This window comes from Macaca fascicularis, chromosome 1, assembly GCF_037993035.2.
Source record: "Macaca fascicularis isolate 582-1 chromosome 1, T2T-MFA8v1.1".
Lineage (NCBI taxonomy): Eukaryota > Metazoa > Chordata > Mammalia > Primates > Cercopithecidae > Macaca > Macaca fascicularis.
The window spans coordinates 167690585-167716695 of NC_088375.1; the positions used below are offsets into that span (position 1 = coordinate 167690585).

Here is a 26111-nt window from a genome sequence, read left to right on the forward strand (position 1 = left end):
AGACAGGGTTTCATCACATTGGCCAGGCTGGTCTCGAACTCCTGACCTTAAAGTGATCCACCCACCTTGGCCTTCCAAAGTGCTGGGATTACAGACATGAGCCACTGTGCCTGGCCTGGATTTCTTGGTATCTTATTGTTTTCATCATCCATCAGAATTACGAGTTCAGCTTCTCTCTGGATCAAACTGGCAGTTCTCAGGATGCTGTGGCGCTAATAGTGACAAAGTAGACTTAAGATGGCCACATGACACTGACAGGGAAACTAATCATCTTCACCGGAGTCGTCAGGTGAATGGAACCTTTCCCTAAGGGCTCATGGCCCACCTGTGCTAGGGCTGAGAGTTCAGTGCTACACATGGCCATCCCATGACCTAATGAACACCTCAGCATGCATGCTTGCAAACCTAAATGTTTTTAAAGCTGATTTTGATCTCCCAATACAAGAATGCTGATTGTCCTGCATTTTAGGTAAGCCAGTAAGTTTTGACTCAATTATTTTAACTTACAAAACATACTGGTATACTTTCACTTAACCTCGATGCTTTCTGAGTATAAAAACAGGAACATTTTTGAGGTGACTAACTTCTGTTTCCAAGAGTTTTCCAAAAAGGTAATATTTGAAGTGTAGCAATGAAACAGAGTGCGTGCTATCCCACAGTAAAAATACATTTATTGAGCCATTTTTACATGCTGCACAGACATTTTTTTTAGCACCTTGTGTATCGACACAGTTTAATCCTCTTAAACAGTCCTTTAAAGTTATCTTAGTGTTGTTTTAGGGGTGAAACAAGCATGGGAAAGTTTTGTTGTTAGACAGTGGTATTTGTGAGACAGTCTTTGCTTAGAATATACATTTGCCTTCCTGTAAAGCCTGTCTTTTTCTCTGAGGTCATGGAGCTTCCTAGAACAAGCAGTAAAGTAAATGATGTTTGAGGGTGAAAGAAATGTCACAGTACATATTATTTTAAATCAAAATATATCTGAGTCCCCATCTTGCCATCTACCAGGAAATTCAGTCCCAGTTCTTTGCTGAGGTTACACAAGATCCAGGAGAATTTCCTGTGCCCAGAAGATACAAGAGGGACTCCTGTCTTCAGTCCATCGTGGTCACTGCTGAACTCCTTAGTGACCAACTCTAAGGTGTCCTTTGAAGGCAGATGGTACAACAAATTGCAGACTTTGCCCTGGTAATAGTTTCTAGTACTGGAAATTCCAGTGCCTAGAGTTCAACCTGTTTTGTACTCCATGTAGTCATTCCTTTGATGTCTTTCTGGAGAATGAAGCTCACATTTCTGCCATTCTCAGAGCCTACTAACATCTTTTTTCCAACTAGGGGAATTTCTCTTTTCTAGAGTTCAGAGTTGTGGGAAAAAGCAAGGAGAAAGATTGTTTGCAAGCAACATGTTTTCCATTCTACAACACACATCTTCCCTAAACACAAAGACCTGACTTAGAAAAAAATAGGTAAACAAAATCCAGATCATTGGAAAGAATAAGTCTTACAACTTCTCAAGGTATCTCAGTTTTATTTGTAAATTGGGGAAAATAACGTTGTGAAGATTGGTTGATAATTAGTGCAGTGCTTTTAACAGCAGTCACTTAACAATGGTAGATAATATTTGCAATAGACTTGTTTTATCTGCCTAATCGTCTTTCTCTGTGACCAGCCTATTTTCCTTTTGAGGGAATGCATCTTCCCCAACTGTTGTAGCCAAATACACCCAAAGGGTGCTGCCATCTTATGATGAAGACCTACGTGCCTAACCGCAATGACAAGCTGGGTAAAGGGTAGCTAATAGTATCCTACTTCCCTGGCCATCAGGACTGACTGGATAAGGGTTAAGCCCGTGGCTCTAGCCATGAATATATGTAAGCCATTAAGTGCCATGAAGGAAAAGGATACAGGGATCCGACGTTGTCAAAGAAGCTGAGTCTAAAGTCGTTGAACCTTGGACAAGTCATTTTTCCATTTTCAGCCTTGAATTTTCCCTTCTGTAAGACAAGAGGATTGAGTGAGAGATTCCAGAAGGACCATATCTGGGCTTTGGCAGCCTATTCTCACTCACCTGCTTCATTTACAGGCTTCCAGTTGCTCTGCAGAAGGCTCAGAGTGTGCAAAGTTCTGTTGTTGCTGCTGTACAGGTTAGAGTGCACCTGCTAATTTGTCTCTTTGCCAGTTATGTAGAAAAAGTAAAGGCAGTTGGGACGAGCTGCCAAGTGAGCACCAGCAAAAATTTGAAAGCCACTACAAGTTTGCAATTCTGAAATCCACAGGGCTCTGAAAACCCAAGCTGCTTCTTGTCTAATTTGGCCACAAAATCTGACCTGAAATTCATGTCAAGACATTTTATTGTGGCCCTATTTCCAGCCATAGGTTTGTTTGAGAATGTGCTGTGGATGTTTTTTGAAATACCGCTAGCCACAAGGGTTTTGGATAAGGGACTGTAGACCTGTACTATTACCTACCTGGTCATTAGCCAGCACTCTCTAGGGACAAAATATTTTCCCTATAAGGTATCTCATTTATAATCTCAACAGACCTACATTGTATCATCCTTATTTTACAAATGGCCAGTTTAGAGGTTTAGCTTACCACAGATTATACAGTAATGGCCAGATGAAGAGGAGAAATCTTGAAATGTGGCTGGATTTGGATGAGCGGGTATGGAAAAAGGTGGTATGGTATTTTAAAAAGCTGTAAATATTTTTAATGGGAGGATTCTGAATAAAATAAGATTTTAGGCTATCCCTTGGTTGAAATGGAGGAACATGAGGTATAGTTGGAGATAAGGAAATGCAGGGCCAGGCACTGTGGGCTTTCAGCTCTTTGTTCTGGAATATTTAGAAGGACTAATAAACAATGTGGCATCAGATGTGCAAGCATGAGATGATTCCACTGCTTTCCCCATTAAACTTATAGGATATACCTTGTGAAGACTAGCATGGATATAAATGACAGTGGTTCAGAAACACTTCCTGTCACATAGATGATGAGTTGACTTTTTGACAAACTTTATGGAAGGAAATAAAGTGATACTGCTAGCATTCATGCCACAAAAATGGGACTCTGACTCTCTGTGGAACCCAGTGGGCAGCTGGGACTCACGCTAGCAATGTGGTCATTGACAATCATGTAATTGTTTCTTCTCTTCTCCCCAGCCTCCCCCAAAATCAACCTGTTTTAGATAGTGGGAGAATGTGTAGGCAATGTGGTCATTGACATCCATGTAATTGTTTCTTTTCTCCCTAGCCTCCCCCAAATCAACCGGTTTTGGAGAGTGGGAGAATGTGTAGGTATAGGATTACACAAGCAATGGGAGATGCTGTTTTCCATAATTTAACCAGGCAACCCTTTGAAGAAATAAAAGTTTTCAAAAATCCCAGAGTCAGAGCTCCCCCAAAAAGCAAGTAAAATGGTACCCTCTACCAGTGATGCAGTACCTGGATGAAAACACATTTATACTACTATTCAGTGGAATGAGGGGCAGTACAAAGGGCAACTCAGGATTTATCCCCAAAGGTAGAATAGAACAATCACTGGAAAGAGTAGCCAGAGTTAGGCCCTAAGCAGAAGAGACAAATGGTTATAGGCTATGCTATAACCTATATGCTAGTATGTTCAGTGAGTAAGGGAAGAGACACTGTGCTTGGATGTGGGTGTATGATGGGGAGGAAAACAACTCGGCCCTCCCCCTCAGGAGGCTTACTGTCAGAGGGGGAAATAGTCTTGCAAAACCAAATGGCACCTGGGACAACTGCTATGAGACTTCTTTAATAAGGGGGTCTGGTCACTTTAAGTCCACCACTCAAAAACTACCATTACTTTTGGTATATGGCCTTCATTAATTTTCCTAACTATACATATACACGAAAATAAATAGATCCCTTTGCCAAAACTGGTATCATTCTGTTCAAAGGTATCTACTACGACTCCCATCTGCTGCAATCTTGAGTTGTTTTATTTTCTAAGCTACTAGCACTAGATACAAGAATTTTGTGGCCAGGTGTGGTCACATCTGTAATCCCAACACTTTGGGAGGCTGAGGCAGGCGGATCGCTTGAACCCAGGAGTTGAGACTAGCCCGGGCAACACAGCAAGTCCCTGTCTCTACAAAAATAAAAATAAAAAAAATTAGGGCGTGGTGGCCCACACCTGTGGTCCCAGCCACTTGGGAGGCTGAGGTGGGAGGATCCCTTGAGTCAGGAAGGTTGAGGCTGCAGTGAGCAGCAGTGATCATACCACTGCACTCCAGCATGGGCAACAGAGCAAGATGCTGTCTCCGAAAAACAAAAAAAATTGCAGATGTAGTCCACATACGGTCATAGTGTGTTTTTTAAATGCAAACACTTGTCTACTAACACTAGAGGCAAATGCGCAAGACAACAGAAGAGGCCACACAGCAAAGCAGTTCACAAAGCTTATAAATCAGGCTGTTCGAAAGCTCAAAACCACCAGCCACCCAAGTAAATTTCTGTCATGTACAAATAGATGCTTAGAGGGGATTGAGTACCTTTCAAAAATAAAAAAGGATATACTTAGAATGACTGGCACCACTATTATCTCCTAAGCAGAACTAGTTTCTCATGTTCACTAAGCTACAGCACAGCTGATGACAAGAGTAGACTAAGGGACTTGAAAAGTCCCTCTTGGGAACAAGTTCTTAACCTGAATCTAGATTTTCTGGTCAAGAATTTAAAGTGGCTCAGATCAATCTGTTCTGATGCAGTTCTCTACCTGATCTTATTTCTGGAAGAAATCACCCCCAATGCAAGGCCCATATGTTTCCTTTTTTAAAGAGTTTAAGCTCAGACATGGTGGCTCACGCCTGTAATCTCAACATTTGGGGAGGCTGAGGCAGGAGGATCACTTGAGCCCAGGATTTCCAGACTGGCCTGGGCAACATAGTGAGACCTCGCCTCTACAAATAACAACATAAATTAGCTGAGCATGGTGGTGCACACCTGTAAACCCAGCCACTCAGGAGGCTGAGGTGGGAGGATTACCTGTGCCCAAGGAAGTCAAGGCTGCAGTGAGCCATGATCTTGCCACTGCACTCCAGCCTAGGCAGCAGAGACCTTGTCTCAAATAATTTTTTAGAAGTTTATATATTCATCATATTAATACAAAGTCCATTTAATTTCAGGGATCATCTAATTTTGCTAATGAGTGAAACCATTTATTTTAGAACTACCTGAACTCTACAAATATAAACTCCAGTGTGCAGAAAAACACATTTAGCCAACTCTACATTCAATCATTCCTGTTAACAACGATGAGAATACCAAAAAGTGAAATGTTCTATAACCAGGCCAAATTTGCAATAGGCCTCCTCTCTTCCAAACTTCAGAAAATCAGGAGATTCTCCACCTAATAGTAGTGCTCATGGGACAGTAAATGACAAGAAAAAGGGGATGAGTCCTAAATAATCCACAGCTGTTATGGTAGAACCAGCTCTGTAGGAAATATTTTTTTTAAAAGACAATTTCTTAGGGAAAGTCATGCATTTCATGTTGGTTAATTCCAGCAAAGTTTGACAAAAGAAAAATCTTTAGCTAGACCTATATGGCAAAGAGGAAGGTAAATTCATTCTCTTGAGATCATGCCTATTCCTTTTTGCTATCTCTATACTCAGCATATACTTCTACCATTAACACTTACCTGCTGCCTTCTTGAATAGGGCATGCCACATCTCTGAAGCCACAAGCCAAGCATAGTACCCGGTACAAGTATAGGCCCAAATGTTTGCTGGATATTAAAAGTATATGGAAACATAATGAAAGCTTGTCATCACTGACATTTAATTGTGAAACCATCACCATCAATTTGGACAATTAGAATCCATCTCCAGTTTACGATACTCTTCACAGAATAGCCTTTAAGTGTGTTCAAATTACTTACTACTCAAGAGCAAGCAAAATGACATTTTAAGTACATTATACATTCTATAATTCTTTATACAAACTAGTATAAAGACAAACTGAAATTAAAAATAATAATATTCAGAAAAGGAAAAACACGTCCGTATAGTTGTCAAAAGATCAGCACAATACTAAGGGTACATAACGAGTTTATGGAAAACTGCTATTAGAAAAGAAAGAGGTTAATCAGATATGCAGATACATGAAAACAGTCTATAAGTGGATGGATGGATGGGTGGAAAACCCTTTAAGATTTTGCAAAGGATGAACTTGATATTAAAGGAGTTAATTTTTATGGTAGAAAGTTTTATCAGTAGAATTATGTGATACAGAAAAAGTCATTTTGAGAGAAAGTCATTTTTAGAATAAAAGGTTAAAATTTGGAAATTCGTCCTCTTCTCTGTTACATGGTTTTCCATACTGGCATTTTTCATGAATATGGATTATAGTTGGGAAAACCTTGTATCTCTGATTTGGTGTTTAGTTACACACCCCTAGGGTCATCATCACACGTGTAAATATTGCCTATGGAAATTCACCAGCCCTCCGTTATTCCAAGTGCCCACTCCTAATTGTCCATTGATAGCAAAGCAAATATTGTGACAAAACAAGTTTTATTTTGCAAAACATAATGTGATACGAACTCCACTACAAAATAAGGGAACAAATTATTTTTAAATTATATAATCCAGCAGAAGAGAAACAGTGAATGGAGGTCTAGGGACTGAAAGGATCTCTTGTGGCAAAGGGAAAGAAGACAAAAATACATCACCCAAGATGAGGTAAAGGGGACCAAGAACCACTGAAAAAGTAGTGCAATATGTCCAGGAATAAAAGAAACAGACTATATATATATATTTGCATTGTCAATAACATGCATCATTCAAACAATCTCTTAATAAAAACTTAGTGAATTAATCTAATGAAAATATTCACACAATATTATGTAGGCAAGTATGTTTAAAAAAATATTTTAATAAGCATATTCAGAATGGCAGACGGGATGGGAGAAGGGAATTATTTTACAGTGCAAAATTACTATGCATAAATTTAACATCTAATTTGAAATTTTAAATGCCTATTTAAATATTCAAATACATTTTAAAGCTCAACAAACTTGTGTTGAACTGAATTGCCGATCCTGAACTCTATTTAAAAATACATCATGAAACAGAAAATACCCATTCCAAATGAAAATGATAGTGCTTTGTTGGGGGTGGGAATGAGGTGGGGAGACTAAATCACTATTAACAGACTTCTTTTCCCAATGCAGTTTGTCAAAAGTTCAAGTTCTGAAATGTACTAAATCTTAAGCAAATTAAATTCATGATATTACTAAAAATTTTTAAATAGTGCAATGACTTATCAAGTTATAGTGGCTGCATTAAGAACAAATTATTGTGTGAAATGCCTGTATTAACACAAAATACAATTAAATACTTCCTTACAAAAAGCTGAGCATTACGCATTATAATAGTGGAATGTCTCATTAGGTATATTTTTAAAAGATTAAGAAAAGCAACATTTCCTAAAATGTATACATGTGCCATATTTGCCAACATGCCTGAGAATTTACTTAAAACGTTTCTGTAGTAAGAGTTTGCAAGAACTTCACAATCTGCAAATAAAATGCATCTTTTTAAAAAGGTGAAAATGGCATCTCCAACACTGCAACAATTCAAAAAGCACAGCATCACTAATCTTTAAAAACATTTCTATATACCATCTTTGACAAAGAGCTAGGATACTTTGGATTCATTTAATAAAAAATGATTTAGAAAACAGATTGTGACCATCTGCTTGCTAAAGCTACTGCCATTCTGGATAAATTAAAGTTTTAAGTAAAACAAAACAAAAACAACAAAAAACTCACACTTCTCAACACTTCCACCCAAAATTCTGATTTACTTAGATATGTATGTAACAACAGTGAATGTACATTAATATGAAGTCAAGTGTTGCAAAGTGGCTTTTAACACTGTTTGGGGGAAAAAAAGTTGTTCACATTGGTGAAGGGAAGCGGTCTCAACATATGTTAACAGTAATACTTCATGGGGGTAAGGCCTAAACGATAATTTCTCAGTGCAAACCTTCACTCAATTGCATCAGACAGTTGAGCCATTAAAAACAAGACCACAAAAGCTTTATTTTAAAAAGGCATTGGCTCTTGAACTGATGGCTGAAAAGTGAACTGGAAGAAGCATTTGGAGTATGCCTGTGTGAGAAAAACAAGAATTAATAATATTTTATAAAAGTTTGGATATAGGTTGGTCTATCAGCTATATAAAACTACATTTTTTAACAAGAATTTAGCACTAAAAATAAAATGGCACTCTTACAAGGCTATGCAGACGGATAATCCTATTTGTATTCACACAGAGCAATGATTATTGTGTATCTTATTTTCACTTTGGAAAAGCATTGTCAAATCTGAAAAACTGGATTGTAACCAGAAAGTCTGAGTAGTTTTCAAACTTCACTTTCTCTTCACAAAATCAATACTGCCTGCCCACAGTTGTTCCTTGTGTGCCAATATCTAAGTATCACTTGACCCCTCCTCTGTTTATTTAATGCAGAAATGGGAAATTTTATGATGCATATAAAAATAACAGGATTCTGGTCAGCATGATATATTTAAGCACTTAAGCTGACATTAAACTTTTGTCTTGCTTCAAAAATAATTTTGAAAATTATAGCAAATGCAAAACAAACTGCAATCTAAGCATCATGCTTAATTTCAGAATTCTCAAATTACTTGCCCTTAAGTAGAAATCTGAAAAAAAAAAAAACAAATTTTTATAATCCTTTATGAATGCTTTTACCACCTGGATAAGAAATATGACTTAATTACTACACAAACACTTAAAAATTCATTAGAAAAACCTTAGCAAAATAAAATGAAAGCTGACAGACTCAGAATAACAATTCCTCTCATAAAAGTTTACCAACTGTACAAGTTAAGAAAATTATACAAGCTTTTGTATTAAGAAAGGACAGCTCAGTCAAGACATATGTACTGTAAAAATCTTTCAAAGGCTACAAAGAATCTGGAAAAATACAGAATGTATTTCTTCAGCCCAGATAAGAATATGGAAAGACATCATTGATGTCAACAATTTTACATATACAAACCTGACCTGGTTTATTTTTAAACTTCTATATATAAAAAAATCATGCTAGCATAATTTTCAGGATTCATAAGGGTTTCCTTAATAAAGATATTCAAATTGTTTGGTGAGAAAAAATGTCTGTTTTAAAGACAACTCAAGAGAAACTGGTATTAATTGGACTTGAGTTTTTTCCCATTCCTCCATCAAACTAAGCAAAAATTACCTTGTAGTGAAATTTTATGATTAGCATCAAATGAGAAGGTAGATATCTTTAGTTCATTCAAATTTACCAAAATTAGTAAATTTGAATGAACTAAAGATATTCAAATGAGAAGGTAGATATATATCTTTAGTTCATTCAAATTTACTAATTTTTAAAATACCCTTATAAGAGTCTGACAGCTTTAAAGTAAAAAAATCTGCAAAAGGCAGAATTATGAAACTTCATTTCCTAAAGTTAAGACTCAATTCAAATTTTCAAATTGCTTCAAGGAAATCAACTTTTTAAGGTAACCCATCAACCCTGAAAATTTTAGTCACACCAGAATTTACTCCAAAGAAAGTAAAATAGGTCTAAAATTTAGTCATCTGTGTTTTCAAGTTCTTCAAATTTCCCATGTGAGATTGCTTCTTGGAAAAATTCAGAAGAACCTGGACTTTCTTTTCCATTGCTGTTTACCCTTCGCCTTTTGGCAGGTCTCTCACTTTTTTCATCAAAATCATTTTCATTTCTTGCAGTCATATGGGCAAGTTTTGGGTCAGTGGTAAGGTTATCTGTTTCATAACCATTAGTATCCATATCTGCATGAAGTGGTTTCTTATTTCCACCTGTTGGTCCATTAATGTGTAACCCTTCAACTTTTACTTCCTCTTTGTTTAATATTTCACCTGGTCCATTAGATGACACTCCTAAATTGAAAGAAATATAAATGAAACCACAATTAGAAAAAAGTTAAATTTGCAAACTGTTATAAAACAGCTTATTGTAAAGTTGTTATTGTTACCAAGGAAGCAAGGTATCAAATCTATATATACATAGTCTAAATTCTTGCTCTATTATTTATTAGCTATGTGGCCTTAGGCAAATTATTTACTCTTTCTGTACCTCCATTTCATTACATATATACAATAAAGATCAAAACAGATATTCCTCACAGGGTTGTTGTGAAAATTAAATAAGTTAATAAATGTAAAGAACTAAGAACAGAATTTGGCATATGTTAAAAGCATATTAGGTATATTTGACAGCAAATAAGCACTGGATCCAGCAGTCTAAATAAGCTGACTTAATGCAAAATGCAATAAATTACTCAGATTTAACAAAAGGTTTTCAACATTCTAAACCCACGTAAAAGCAAAATGAATGCTCTTTCTCATAAAAGCTTGAGAAACTGCCATATAAAGGCAAGATGTCATGGCTTTTTTATTCTTAATGTAAATCTATAGTAACTGTTTTAATCACACATGGCTGGGTGCAGTGGCTCACGCCTGTATTCCCACCACTTTGGGAGGCCAAGGCAGCTGGATCACAAGGTCAGGAGTTCGAGACCAGCCTGGCCAACAGGGTGAAAACTTGTCTCTATTAAAAGTACAAAAATTAGCCGGGTGTGGTGGCGTGCACCTGTAGGCCCAGCTACTTGGGAGGCTGAGGCAGAAGAATGGCTTGAACCCGGGAGGCAGAGGTTGCACTGAGCCGAGATTATGTCACTGCACTCCAGCCTGAGCGATAAAACGAGACTGTTTCGAAAAGAAAAAAAAGATCACCCACTATTTACCCTAAGTAGACCCTAAATAATCTGTCATAATGTTAAAAAACTAATGCTGCACTATCCAAGCATATACTTGAAAGTGCTGAATTATTTACTTAAGTAAAATACAAATTACTTAAAAATACAAAGTCTTCTATAATAGGTGAGAAAAGTAAAAGCAAAATTATTCTAATAAAAGAAAACAAAAGTTTATTTTAGAGTTGACTGTAAAATGGAATGCAAATGTTGGTGATAAGTAAAATACAGGATGCATCACTGAATTACAATTTAATTGCTTGAAAAATATTCGGCATAAAGGATGAGCCTCAAATACTGTATTTTGATTAAAGAAAATATTCTATTTTGAACAACTCAAAAATGCACTCAAATCATGAATGCACATGGGGATTATGCATCATAATATACTGAGGAGAACAATTCTGTAGGAACAAGTCCAAAAAGCCAGCTGAGACTGTGATTAGGTCAAAAATAACTGTAAGATTTCAAAGTACTAATTAAAGCCCCATATAAAAAAGTAATAAAATATTGGGATGAAAAGTTCCTTCCTTTCTTTGAAAAAGCTGGCGGTCTTGACTATACATAATGTGAGTGGTTTTTGAGCTACAAGTAATTTGTAAGTAACTTATGAACACTTTCCTAGCCTAACAGCATGTTCTCATCAAACAGATTTTTAAAAAGGAAAAGAAAATGATTTATTTGGTGTTAATATGTTAAGAACAAACAGGAAAAGCAGTAGTAGTGCCAAGTGTCTGCCTCCCTAAGCCTATACCGTTAGTCCCAAGGTCAGAGTCTCAGCATCTTACTCTGCTTCAGAATGGATGTGACAGACATTAGATATTAAGTCAATAAACCTTGGAACAGGACATAGTTACTGGGCCCTAAGTTCTGTTTGTATGGTTTATTCTTAGAAGTAGTGAGGGAACAGAGAGGGGTTATGAAATGAACTAAGCATATACACTCCAGCAGTACCAATGTGAGACCAAAGGTCAGAAGAGGATCAAGGCTTTCACAGTGTTTCTCTTCCAGTTTCGGTCAGGAAGAAGTCAGCTCTTCACTGGTACTCTCCTATCACTAGTTTCCTCAGAGGAGCTGGGGGTGCAGCTTATTACTTTCTTCTTGGAACTCTTTTATTTAACAAGACCATTTAATCAAAGAAGAAATCAAAATAATTCTCTGGCTCTTACTATTGATCAGCACAGTGATCTCTGGTCCACTGTATATTTTAAACAGAAACACTATCTGAACCTCAAACAATTGGTATGCCTTTTTCTCTTTTTCTTGGAGAGAAAAACAAGTATTTCTGTAGAATATTAATGTACAGGTTGATACTGACTTTATCTTTTCTCATTCTTCAAGGTTATTATGCTATCAAAGAGAACTTAAATATTCAAAACAGTGCACTTGTTACCTTACATCAAGGTATTTCATAATTATCTGCAGATCTCATGTGAAACTGCAGGGTTTTGACCTAAGAGTTAACATAAATACTTGTATCTAGCCATCAACCCAACTATATAGACAGGAAAAGAGATGCTACTAAAAAAGAACACATTTCTTAGAAGAAATAGTCACTGTTGGTAGTATGCTTTATTAAAATCACTTTTTAGTGATGTCCAATCACTTTGTATTGTTAGTATATATGTATGCTGATGTTATGTATGTTTCATGTGTTATCATTTTTTACTTTCTGCTCTGGAAGTTTAATAGAAACCCAAACTGAATTTCCCAAGTCACTGAAAGAAAGTGTCTCTTATTACGAAGAAAGAGAAATGTTTCTCTGGTTGCTTACCATTTTGATTAGTAGTGCTTACAGTGCCATCTTCTTTCTCAGACTGGCTGTTACTACTATTTGATGCAGTTGGGGGAGGGGATGGTGCTCGACTAGATGCAGCGCTTTCACTTTCATCTAGAAGACGATCCATGTAATCCCTTAAAATTAATAAAACATTTTTATATTAAAAAGCTGAAAATTAAAAATTAGTTGAGGTTAAATTTAGAATGCTTTATTAACAAATATATCCTAATATTCACTTAACATTCATTCCAGTGCTTTATCTATCACACGAGGATCTGAATATTTAAATGATAAGCTCCTTTTGGTTATAGGAAAAATGCATAAAGGCTTTAAAGTAACAAATTTGAGAGACCCATAGGAAATTTTAAAGCTTGTAAAGTTGTAGGCAAGCGCTCAGAGTGGCCCAACTAGAACTAGAAGATCTCTTAACTTAAGTGATAGGGGTGATGTCTAGCAAAAGTACAAAAGAATTTCTGTACAAATACAGACTGAATTTTAAAGCTCCTAAAAGCAATGCCTAAAAGACAAATTTGAGCCTTTTAAAAGGGCTGATTACCTCCTAAAACCTTCCTGGATATTTTTGGTATTATATTTCTGCCAGATCTGAGCTGTAAGATGCTAACTAAATTCCTGGGATTATCTGGTGGTTTTACCCTGTCACTTTCTCATTGTATGTGAGCTCATTTCTTCTCTAAGTCATTCCTGAACTACGTAACTGTGGTTAAGTGACACAGGTGAGAAGATCTGGGATAGAGCCTTTTCTCTCAGGTTTAGTGTATTAGCTATAAAATGTAGATAAATCATACCTCTCCTATCTAACTCACATGGTGATTGTATTATATATGTACATAAAAATGTTTCATAATCCAAAAAGTGCTACTAAACCACTAGAATAAAAGTCAGCAAACTATAATATTTATTCTCTACCTCTTACAGAAAAAGTTTGCTGATACTAGATACTGCACTAGATTCCCCAAGGACAGGGATTTTTAGTCTATTTTGTTTATACCTGCACCACTGGTACCTAAGGTGTGCAAGGCACAGAACAGAAAGATCAATAAAATTTTAATTGTGTTACTTATCTTAAAATTCCTTCAGCGTAAGCATGATAGAAATATTAAGACAAATCTCTTAGAATTTTGTGAGCAGGGTAAATAAAAAGCAAACAGTGGAAGCTCTGAGGAATTTCCTGAAAGTGTGTGTTAATAGTCTATAATATGCTATTAATTATATTTATCTCAACCTATATGGTCATCACTGTCTCCTAGGTTATAGGGATTTAACAAATATAGGGATGTGATACCTGACTTCAAGAAACTTCTAATAGTCTGAGGTATAAAACCAATACATACTTACAATTTACATTCTATGCCTTATTTTCCTCATCTATAAATGAAGGGAATTCAATTAGATGGTCTTGAAGACCTATAAATCTATATAGAATTAAATTATATGGTCTTGAAGACTTCTTGAGCTTTATGCTATTCATCATAATTATAGAAAAATTACATAAACAAATTTGAAGCACACAGACATAAGTGTGATGAGTCCCAAAAGGACTTCAGGTGCTAAGGCTAACAGAAGATGCATGATGAGGAATTGCTGGAAATAAATATGTTATGGTGGGAATGGATAAGATGAAGGAAGTTAAAAGCCAAAGCAAGGCCTGGCATGGTGGCTCACACCTGTCATCCCAGCACTTTGGGAGGCCGAGGTGGGCGGATCACCTGAGGTTGGGAGTTTGAGACCAGCCTGACCAACATGGAGAAACCCCATCTCTACTAAAAATACAAAATTAGCCGGGTATGGTGGCACATGCCCGTCATCCCAGCTACTCGGGAGGCAGAGGCAGTAGAATCGCTTCAACCCGGGAGGTGGAGGTTGCAGTGAGCCGAGATCATGCCACTGCAGTCCAGTAGCCTGGGCAACAGGGTGAGACTCTATCTTAAAAAAAAAAAAAAGCCAAAGCAAAGGAAACGAGTTGATATCAAAATTATTTTTAATTTCTGGATATAGTCCATAATTCTGTGGAAGGATAGTAATTATTATCAATATTTCCTAAAGATTAACAGCATCCAGAATGTTCAGGAAAGGGCAGAATCAGACAAACCATCCAGAAAGCTGGAGCAGCATTCGGGTAACCAAAGTTACGCTGAGTTAATTTTTAGTTTGTGGAAAAATTTGGAAAGCTGAATATTTTACAATGAAATCTCCAATAGGGCTCCCAATTCTTCCAGTAAATAGGGACAATGTGTAGCAGAATCTTTCAAAGGCTGTTTGTAGGCAGAAAAGGGGAAGATGTGTTTCATTCTGGTGAACAAATGGAAGGTCAACAATTTAATGAAAAAATGAACAAATGACTTTCAGGATAATGTGCTCTGAATTATGGATTTTGACCTAAAAAGGAGGATGAGATAATTCACTCTAATTTCTCTCTGAACACATCAGCTTAATGTTTTATGAAGTCACTTAAAGTGCAGCTATTAACAGGCAGAGATGGTTCTGGAAGCAAATCAGAAAAATTTATCCCCATCTGGAAAGAAATGTACTATTTGGTCACTGCTTCTTATAGAAGACATAACACAGCTAAAAGGGAAGAGTCTCAGCACAAAAGTATGATTCTTTCAGTTAAATAAACTTTATTAAAAAAACCCAGTGGGGCTACAACTGAAGCCTACAAAACCATGGTATTCCTGCCTGAGGGAAAAAACACATTAGTTCACTTCATACCATTATACCAGGTGACCACTATTAAGATATTGTTTACTTTTAACTGTGGCCACTCTACCTACAGAATATTTAACCTTAAGAGTCATCAAAGTTACAGATAAAAGTATCTTCAAAAAGTTTTCAGAAGCTACAGGGAGATCATTAGAGAAATTAGAACATTTGGTGGCACATCCCTACCTAACCTGTTGAGCTTGATATCACAGAGGACAAACTAAGCCAGCCCACACTTTGGTGATGCTTTCTGAAAGAGAAAACTGGATGAACCATGGGTCTGACCCAGCATGGCCGTTCTTATGTGGTTACTGCTGATGATTACAGACTGACTGTAGCTCATGTGTGAACATTATTTCTGAAATGGTTGAAAAAAATGAAAGATGTTACTATTGCTTTTCCCTATATAACAGCTTGAAAACCATGACTATTTTAAGATATATCTGCAGACCAGATAGCTAGCTATATCTAATTCTACATTATTATGCTTGAATACTACTAATAAAAAAAATTAACTATAAATTTAATATTAAGCAATGAGATAAAATTTGGAATACTGCTATTTATGAAATTCCACCTTGGCAATCACCAGCTTTGAATAATGGGGGATGATGTACACAGTCCATTGTCCTGTGATTTCCAAGGGTGAATCATACCCATTTATTCCCTTTCAGATTATTTTACTGTGGGCTTTAGAGCATTTGACCTTCTAAGGAAGTGACCAGCAGAGATACCTACAAATGAACTTGACAAAGAAACAGTACAATCTAGGACTCTGAAAAGCAAGATCAAATAAGCATACAAGCACATCTTTCTTTTCTTTTTTTTTTTGGAGACGGAGTTTCGCTCTGTTGCCCAGGCTGGAGTGCAGTGGTGTGATCTCGGCTCACTGCAACCTCCGTCTCCTGGGTTCAAGCAATTCTTCTGCTTCAGTCTCCCGAGTAGCTCAGACTACAGGCGTGCACCACCACGTCCGGCTAATTTTTGTATTTTTAGTAGAGACGGGGTTTCACCATGTTTGTCAAGCTAGTGTCGAACTCATGACCTTGTGATCCACCCACCTTGGCCTCCCAAAGTGCTGGAATTACCACAGTGAGCCATTGCACCCAGCCCAAGCACATCTTTTAAAGGTAATTATTTGGTCAGCTTTAAGAACATCTTTACTGGAGAACCTTGACTAAGTCACAGCTTTGCATTACTTTTTAATTCTGTAAACATTAGGGAATAATTAAGAATAGTATGTAAAGTTAATTCCACCATAACAATCACCATTTTAAAGCAATTCATGAGAGAGAAGGGGTTCAATACTCTTTCTATTTAAGTAACAAATTGCCAGTGGTAGTGGAATGTTTCACTCCAAAGCTAGACTGAATGAGGTGGAAGACAATAAATTCTCTTAACATGGGAATAAATTAGGCATATCAGACATTTTACATAAAGAATGGATGTAACAACCCATATCTGTCACTGGGACTAAGCTAGAGTTGCATTACTAATTCTCAAATATTACTTGTTAAAGATTCCGGAAAGCTAGGAAAAGGAAAGTCACCATATACATATTTTTTTTCCTCTATAAAAAACTGTATGCCAGGTGCAGTGGCTCACGCCTGTAATCTCAGCACTTTAGGAGGCCGAGACAGGTGCATCATTTGAGGTCAGGACTTCAAGACAGCCTGGTCCACACAGTGAAACCCTGTCTCTAATAAAAATTCAAAAATTTGCCAGGCATCATGGCGGGCACCTGTAATCCCAGCTACTCGGGAGGCTGAGGCAGGAGAACCGCCTGAAGCCAGCAGACGGAGGCTGCAGGGAGCCGAGATTGCACCATTGCATTCCAACCTGGGCAACAGATCAAGACTATGTCTCAAAAAAAAAAAAAAAGATTAAATCTGTATGTGCTTATACTGAATGGAACTGAATTTAAGAAAAACATGGTTTCACAGCTGTTCTGATCCATTTCTTCTCAACGGTGTATTAAAAACATACATTCTAAACCTTGCTTTAATGATATGCTTGTCTCATAATATGAACTGTAGTTTACAATATTTCATAAGACACTGAAAAGTCTAAATGCCTTATTTATGAAGATATAATAGATGGTAAAGTTTAATGTATATTATAAAAGCAAGATTGTATCGCTTCTCGGCCTTCTGGTTAAGATCAAGTATATAAAAGCAAGATTATCAAAATCATAACTCAAGAAAAATCTAGAAAAGCTTAGCAAAAATGTATACATAGCTCTTAAGGAAAAAATTAACTCACGTTACACCAGGATGAAGATTATATTTCTTTTTTCCAAATCGTGTTTGCTGAGCAAAGAAATCATAACGTTCAGATTTTTTCCACATGTAATAGAATGCTACACATTCACCAACTGACCTTGTTCGGACCTATAAGAAACAATTGCTTGTTTTTAAGAATCTCCTTTTTAACAAAGTTACCTCATGATAAACATCTGAAGTTCGAAAATAAATTTGGCTAGTCCTTAACTGATATATAATCCTATATATAAAATACAACACTGTAGCATCTATGTTGAAAGCTATTCTTTCTAAACGTCTATTAAGAGAAATAATATACTGGCAACAGGTCTTCAGATATATAGCACTGTGCTTTTTAAAAGGCTACCATCATCCTAATTTACTAGAAAAATATACTCCTGTATTAAAAATGCATGGAAGTTGGCCAGGCGTGGTGGCTCACGCCTGTAATCCCGGCACTTTGGGAAGCTGAGGGGGGTGGATCACGAGGTCAGGTGTTTAAGACCAGCCTGGCCAAGACGGTGAAACCCTGACTCTACTAAAAATACAAAAATTAGCCCGGCGTGGTGGCAGGTGCCTGTAATCCCAGGTACTCGGGAGGCTGAGGCAGGAGAATCACTTGAACCCCGGGGGGCTGGGGGTGGGGACAGAGGTTGCATTAAGCTGAGATCATGGCACTGTACTCTCACCTGAGTGACAGAATGAGACTCCGTCTCAAAAAAAAAAAAAAAAAAAAAAGCCTAGAAGTGACATTCAGGTTAAAATAAATGTTATAAACAGTTTGCTAATACTTTTACTCACAGAGTACGAGTACCTAGAGAGTGTATCTTTAAATTCCCTTTTGATAGATTCTCTTACTAGTCCCAACAGCAATCCAGACTCAGTTAATTTACTCTCTAGAAAGTCTGGGAAGATGCCACAGTGAGTTAAAAGTATAATAACGCTAATGCTTTGCTTACTAAGTTAACTCTTGTGGCTTACTTTGCTGTACCTATTTGTGCAACTGAATGGTTCCCCTCACATAATGTTAAATGCCTGTGGAATTAAATGATGCTGACAGAATCCCTTTTTGCTACTTAGCCACCAGGAGAGCTGGTGGTAGGGGTGATGTACATACATAAAATGCTGAGAATTTAGGGCTGATGTATATAAATAAAATACTGATAACTTTTTTCCTTTTTTTTTCTTTTTTTTTTTGGAGACAAGAGTCATGCTCTGTTGCCCAGGCTGGAGTGCAGTGGCGCCAAACCAGTAACTGCAGCCTTGTCCTCCCAGGCTCAAGCAAAACCTCCTGCCTCAGCCCCTCAATAACTGGGACCACAGGTTGCAAGGCACCACACTCTGGTAATTTTTCTATTTTTTGTAGAGATGGGGTTTTGCCATGTTGCCTAGGCTGTTCTTGAACTCCTGGGTTCAAGCAATCTGCCTGCCTCAACCTCCCCAAGTACTGAAATAACAGGTATGAGCCACTGCACCAGCAATACTAACAATTTAAAAGGAAATCCTGTGTGTGTATGTGTTTTGGATGCAACATACTTCTTCATCCCATAAATTTCTACTCTTGAAGTAAATATTCTATAGCACTGATTGCACCTGAAGGACAAATGTTGATGATACCCTCCATTACCCAACATATATTTTGCTTTCTTCCTGTTTGCACTTTACAGCTCTGATCCATATTGCTCTGAGATTGACAGCAATCAGGACTTTTAAAAAAAACCATCCTCTCAAGCTCTTTTTTTGTCTCCTCTAGGATCTTATTTCTAGATAGATTCAAGCTAAGTCAACTGTACTTTACTGAAAGCAAAAAGATAAAGTCATTTTGGGGCATGCAAAGTTAAGATTACGAAAAATCTTCAACAAAAGCCCTCATAATAGAACTTATGATTAAGATCTGAACTTTAATTCCAGATATAAAAACAAACCTGATATTTTCACTAGAGTACTCTTTTCCCTTTTAAAGAATTACTGTCCTCTTTTTGTTCACGAATTTAGTATATTATGTAGAGGTTGGCTGACTTCTACCTTGTAACATTTATGCCACTGTCCCAAATATTTATAAGAAATCAAGGTTATACTTTTAATACTTATGTTATTTGGCTCTAAGTTTCAAGTCACCTAGTAATTTCTTAGCTCCTTTAAAAAAATCATATTGGTCAGGGTTGTTGCTGCTGCTTGTTACATCAGCTATCATTCCAGGAGTCCCTTCCTTAGGTAATTCAGCATGGTTTGGTTTAGAATGTTTTAATTCAAGCAGAAGTGCTAAACAACAACAACAACAACAACAACAACAACTACAACAAACCTCATCCAAAAATGTTGTCCCTTTCAATCATGAAACAATGAACTTTTTTCTTTTTTAATCAAAAACATACATGGCCAGTCACATAATGCACCCTTTTCTTGAATGTTAACTATATTTGAGGTTATCAGATGATATGAACACAACATTAAGGGTATACAATTTTGAAACTACATTGTCTTCTAAGTTATCCTAAATGCTAAAACTAAAAATTTATCTATCAGTGTTATCTGCGGTAAACTGCCAACATTCAACAAAATAATTAAGAAAGAACTAGTTGGGAGTGGGGCTCTTCACTGCCCAGTTCCTGCTTTTTTTTTTTTTTTTTTTTAAACAGAACAACAATAACTAGTTAATGCATGACAAAATTTAAGAAATGAACCCACAGGGTTTGTAAATAACTTTTATTAATAACAAAAAATATTAAATATGTGTCAAAAAAATCAACTGGATACAATCCAATCACACCCAGATGTATAAAAAGACAGATGTGGTAGAAGACTATTCAGAGCCTCCCCCAGGTACTTTCAACAAGGTCGTGGACAAGCTACGACACAAAACTTAGAAGCTATCTTTAAGGAATTACATAAACCAATACCCTTGTCATTTCTACTAACTAAAAATAATGTGATAATCATAAGCCTAGGAATTTCCTACATTTAATCCCCAAGACTTTAATTCTGCCTGTCCTAATCTGTTGTCCTAATGAGTTACTCATGGAAACAACACATTTTTCTATTCCATATAATTATATAGTTACTATTAAAAATCATACCTAATTTCAGTTATAAGAATTAAGCCCTAAAACAAATTTGTAAGTAATTATAAAGTTATTTGGAGTATAAATTACATGACTGATATTATCAACATGAAATGATAAATGATTATGTTAAATAAAATCCTCAAATTATAACTATAAGAATATAAAGCTGATTTATTGACACAGAAGCTTCTACAAAATTAAATTAAATGTTGACTAAAACTAAGTTAAATATTAAGTATTTGATTTTAGACCACTTGGGATTTAAGCAAATGTAATAAATATTTTAATTGCAAATAATGTCATGTTGAAAGTGCCTTAAAGTTTCCAAATTATTTCAAAGGCCCTCCATAAAATATTTAGTCACAGACTGTGGACAACAGCTATAAAGAATTGCATTGCACATACACACCCCAACTAGAAGATGATTAACATGCTTGTAAATGAGTGCAATTCTTAAACACCTGCAATATGATGCACTGAAAACAGTCACCAACAGGTAATTATAGGTTAGGAAGTATAGGCAGCTTTACTGTAATTACTCACTAAATACCAAAATATTGTCATATTAATGATGAAACCTTTAACACTAGACAACATAGCAAATTAAGACACATGACCATTTGAGTTGTTCAACTAAATTTCTTTTTGCAAAAAAAGAGATTATCATTACTTACTTTATTAGCCTGAATCAAATGAAAATCCTTTCCATAGGCCTTCAGACCTTGTTCAAAATTTCTACACTCTTCCTCTGTCCAAACAGATAATTCCTCTGACAAGATGGGAGGAACAAACTGTTAAGCAATATTTCCCCAAATATTGCATAAAACAAAACTACAAATGAAAACTTAACTTTCTGGTAAAAATGAGGGAAACATTTTACTCCTGAGCTCTATTATTAATTGTTGCAAAAGATAAAGTGACAACAATTCCTTATTTAATAAGATTTTGAATGATTTGGTCCCTACCTCTCAAGCTTCAACTTGGGCCACTGTCTTCTTAAAGCTTCATGATCAAACTATCTTAGTCACCTTTCAATTCTTTAAAATTGCCACGTTCTCTCTTACTTCAGACTTTGTGCATGGTGTCTCTCCTTTGCCTGTAATTATTTCTTGCCTCCACCTCATCCCCTTTCACTGAGATAATTCTTTCCCATCCCAACACAAATATCACTTCATTCTGAATGCTTTCCCTAAAAGCACTACCCTCTCCCCCAACTAGGTTAAGTCCCATTACTACAGGTTTCAATAGCACCCTCTAATTTTCCTTGAAGAATTCATCAGCTGTTTTCCAGTTTCCCTACCTAAGCTCTAAGCACCACAAGGGGAAGGGACTTTGCTTATAGTTACATCCTCAGAACTCAGAAGGCACTCAAATTTTTGTTAAATAAATATCTCTCATTTGTTACTTAAATATATATAAGTAGTAATCTTAGTGAAGGGGGGTAGGAGCCAGATTTAGTATAAAAAAGAAAAATCCAAATTTTAGTCACGGCTTCATTACTGATGAATTATGTTTGCTTTAGCCAAGTTACTTCAGTTCAGAGATCTCAGGCTCATCAACTTTTACCTTTAAGTAAAGGTATTATCTGTCATACTACCTAGTTCACAGGGCAATTATCAAGATCAAATAAGAAAATATTTATAAATATGCCTTGAATGCACAAGACAGTATAAATTTTTACATTTTTACTTACGTGATCGTATTTTCCCACAAAGAAGGAAGGAACAGTCTTATACCCCCATAACGACTTGTATAATACTTAGTATTTTGTAAATATTTATCAAACTCAGAAAAATCAGTATTATTAAGTTTAGGCTATTATACCTAGGTAAACTGAAAAGCTTACTTTTAAAATTTCTGCCAAATCATGAAAATAAATAAAAATTATACTTACCTCTAGCTGCTTTTACATTAAATCTTAATCTTCTCAATGCTTCTTCTGTATCAAAATTGCATTTAACCAATTCATATAAAGCCTAGAAAAATAAAAGGCTTGAATATGTGACAAGGACTATAAACAGTTCAATGCTACAAGAGTAAACGTTTTTCAAAAATCCAGTGTTCTCATTCTTTTTGAGGGCAAATAACTTTAGTGACTAGAACTTCAAAGAAAAACAAATATGAATTTGATCCTGATAAATTAACTACCTTTAAATATGTACAAAGTAGGATATGTAAAAACTTGGTGGCCATAGTATCCAAGGAACTAAAAGGAATTCATTTTATATCAATGAAAATCCCTTCTTTGTGGCTTCTTGAGATTCCTATAATTTTAAACAAATCAGAAAAGAAAAACAATGATTAAAAAGGTAAAAAAGATAGGTTCATGGCAGGCTCTGGTCTTACCATGTACATAACATTATCTGAGGTGAGAATTCCAACTTGATATCCACAGATTCTTAGGGATAGCCAAAGGAATTTTAAAAAGCCTAATGAAAAGTATATACAGGCAAAATAAAACATCAGGTTTTTGTTTCGGTTTTGAGCTTCACACCAATGAAGTCAGTGTGGTAACAAGGGGTATCTTACAGGGATTATAACCTCAGATTCCCTGTTGATAATGTTATAAAAAACAGGGTGGACAGAATAACAACAATGCAAGTGACAGCATTTACATGTATAAATGTGTATGGCAAAGTTCTAATAGTTGTTTCTTATTCACATACCTGTTCGTTGTCTTTTATGTGAGATCCTTCAGGAATTGCTTCTACACCCTTCTCATCACCTGTTCTTCTAGACGCATCTTTAAGAAATATAATCACTTTATCTTCTGGTAAGTACTCAGGGTCCCAAAGGAGCTGATCATCATTTTCATATACTAAATTAGTAAAAGACAGTGTTAAAAAAATTTCTAAAAACTGACAGAGTCTGTGTTAAAACATATTACTAAATAAACAACTCAGAGCCAAATGTTGAGAACTGAAGTATAGTGTGGTTCTACTGCTTGCCTGACTTCTTTCTTGGGCAACAACTATAGTTTAAGTGAATTAAACAATTTAAACAAAGAGGAGGTACCACTTTATACCCCCTGCAGATCCAGTCTGACTTTATCTTGAGTTTACCAAATTCCAAGCTCTCTTGGTTTGAATACCATCTCTACCACTTACTATGTGTATGATGACCTTGGGCAAATTATTTCCCTTCTGTCTCATCTGTGAAAGGAGGTGACAGTAACTCTACCACATAGTTTTAAGGATTTAAAGCACTTTACAATCATTCTGGCACATATTAAAATCCTATAATTGTAACTGTAACTACTGTTTTTGAAAAAATGTCTAGAAGAATGCTCACCAAATGTTAACACTGCTTAATTCCTGGTGGTGGGATTTGAGGTAAATTTTACTTTATATTTTCTGTAATGCTTGAGTGTATAATGTGTATAAATCACTTTCACAAAAACAAAAGTCATTACTTTTTTAAAGGTATTTAAGTTTCATCATAATTTCCATTATAAGATTAAAGCCTAAATCTAATTAAAACTCAAAAAGTAAGGAAAGGAGGATGACCTAAGACAAATCCTGTGGAATTCTAAATGATAAGAAGAAAACATGGATAAAATTCAAAAGTCACAAATAGAAGAAATACCAAGAATGTCACCTCACAGACGCTAAGGGAAGAGAGTGTTTCAAAGAAAAGCTTCAAAGACTGGTTAAATTCTGTTGAGTGATGAGGATGAAAATTGAAAAGGTTATGCCAGCTTTACTAACAAGGAGGTGAATGCTGTGAGAACTTTCTGTAGAGAGACAGAAGCCACACTGGATAAGATTGAAAATGGAAAGTGAAGAAATAAGACTGTTGAAAAGTTTAGTTATGATAGAGATAGGGGAGTAGCTAGAGAGTAGAGTTGAAAAAAGTTTTTATGTTTTTTTGGTTTGTTTTCAAAGATGAGGCAAACGTGTAAATGCCAAAGGAAGGAGCCAGCCTGAGAAACATTTTGACTTTAAGAGACCAAGAATAACAGTGTCAAAGTTTCTTTTATTATGAAAAGAAATTAACAGCTAATTAAGCATATCCTATGTACCAGGCAATGAATTTTTTTTTTTTAGATGAAGTCTCGCTCTGTTGCCCAGGCTGGAGAGCAGTGGTTCGATCTCGGCTCACTGCAACCTCCGCCTCCCAGAGTAGCTGGGACTACAGGCATGTGCCACCACACCCGGTTATTTTTTGATTTTTTAGTAGAGACAGAGTTTCACGTTAGCCAGGATGGTTCTTGATCTCCTGACCCCATGATCTGGTTCTCGATCCGACCCTGTCACCTGCTCACCTCAGCCTCCCAAAGTGCTGGGATTACTACAGGTGTGAGCCACCGCGCCCAGCCGTATTATTTTCACACAAATTATCATGTCTCCTCACCCACACACACTTCAAAACCTTCTTCTATCTTTCCTTGTTTCCCAAAACACTTTTGTTTAAAGTACAGCTCAAAGGAAAATATTTAGAAAATTTTCCTTAATAAACATCATTCCTTTTCTAATCTGCTGGTACAATCCTAGTTATACCCTAAATTATAAATACAATAAAACTACCATGATAAAATGAATCTGGATATACTGCTATTGATTTCTATTCTCTGCTCAGCCTCTGTTCTCTGCAGACTAAATTATATTCTTATATAATTTATATTCTTATATAATATACTTATATTCTTGGGATTTTTAGGGTAGACAAGGCCATACAAGGAAACCCTAACTCGGAAATAATTCAGCCACCTATTCACTTAGGCACCAAATGTTTACTAAGTGCCTATGGGGCAAGGATCGACCTACTTACTAGTAAGGCTACAAAGATGAGCAAACAAAAGGTTAAAATACACTGTTGTTAGTATAAATGATAACTTACATGAATTTAGGAAAAAGTTAAGTGTAGCTTAGGAGATTTTGTAACTAAAACAGACAAAAGTCCAAAGGAGCATGCCTGGAATGTTGTTATAACTAACGAATCATGTTTATTTAACTGTCTGAATTAGGAGTGCTAACCAATGAAGAATATATAATCTGCATGGAGAATAATTAAAAAAGTCGGATGGCAGAGAGAAAAAATTTGTGTCTCTCCAAGATACTAGGTAAGGAGGTTTCCATGTATCAATGAAAAGGAGAATTCTGATCCATTCGTTAAGTAATCCCTACAATAAAGATATCAGGATATCTTAGTTTTGTGGCACTTAAAAAAAAAAAAGTCTGTGCTCACGAAACTCATGAGAAACATCTTGTGAAATGTTTTCCACAAGAATGCACTCATCAGCACTGTCCCTTTGACAAGTTTTATTTCTAACAGCATAGTTTACCTAATAGTGTCACGAATTTGGTTTGTAGTATAGGGTATCCTAAGTGGAGACAAATTCCGGGTATCTTGACAAAAGTTTGAGTTTGAGGAGTGCCCCTTTACCACAGCAATCCCTCCAAAGCAATCTCATTCTGCTAAGTTTAGTCTATCCTCCTTACACAAACTAATATACTTAAATTCTCAAAAA

General features: G+C 36.1%; 1 protein-coding gene across 30 annotated transcripts in view; it reads right to left on the bottom strand.

Annotated features, from left to right (window-relative positions):
• Positions 1-6517: 6517 nt before the first annotated feature.
• The window catches only part of MIER1 (MIER1 transcriptional regulator), a 63822-nt gene continuing 44228 nt past the window's right edge, over positions 6518-26111 (bottom strand). For 29 of the 30 annotated variants that reach the window (XM_074004292.1, XM_005543108.3, XM_065520725.1 and 26 more), the window contains 6 exons: positions 23308-23459; positions 22536-22617; positions 21316-21410; positions 17578-17705; positions 12589-12728; positions 6518-9939 (listed from right to left, as the gene is read on the bottom strand). In XM_074004292.1, the coding sequence (XP_073860393.1) occupies positions 9611-9939; positions 12589-12728; positions 17578-17705; positions 21316-21410; positions 22536-22617; positions 23308-23459 (926 nt within the window). In that variant the 3' untranslated portion in view covers positions 6518-9610. The remainder of the gene's footprint in view (positions 9940-12588; positions 12729-17577; positions 17706-21315; positions 21411-22535; positions 22618-23307; positions 23460-26111) is intronic. The other variant, XM_065520732.2, reaches the window with a different exon arrangement.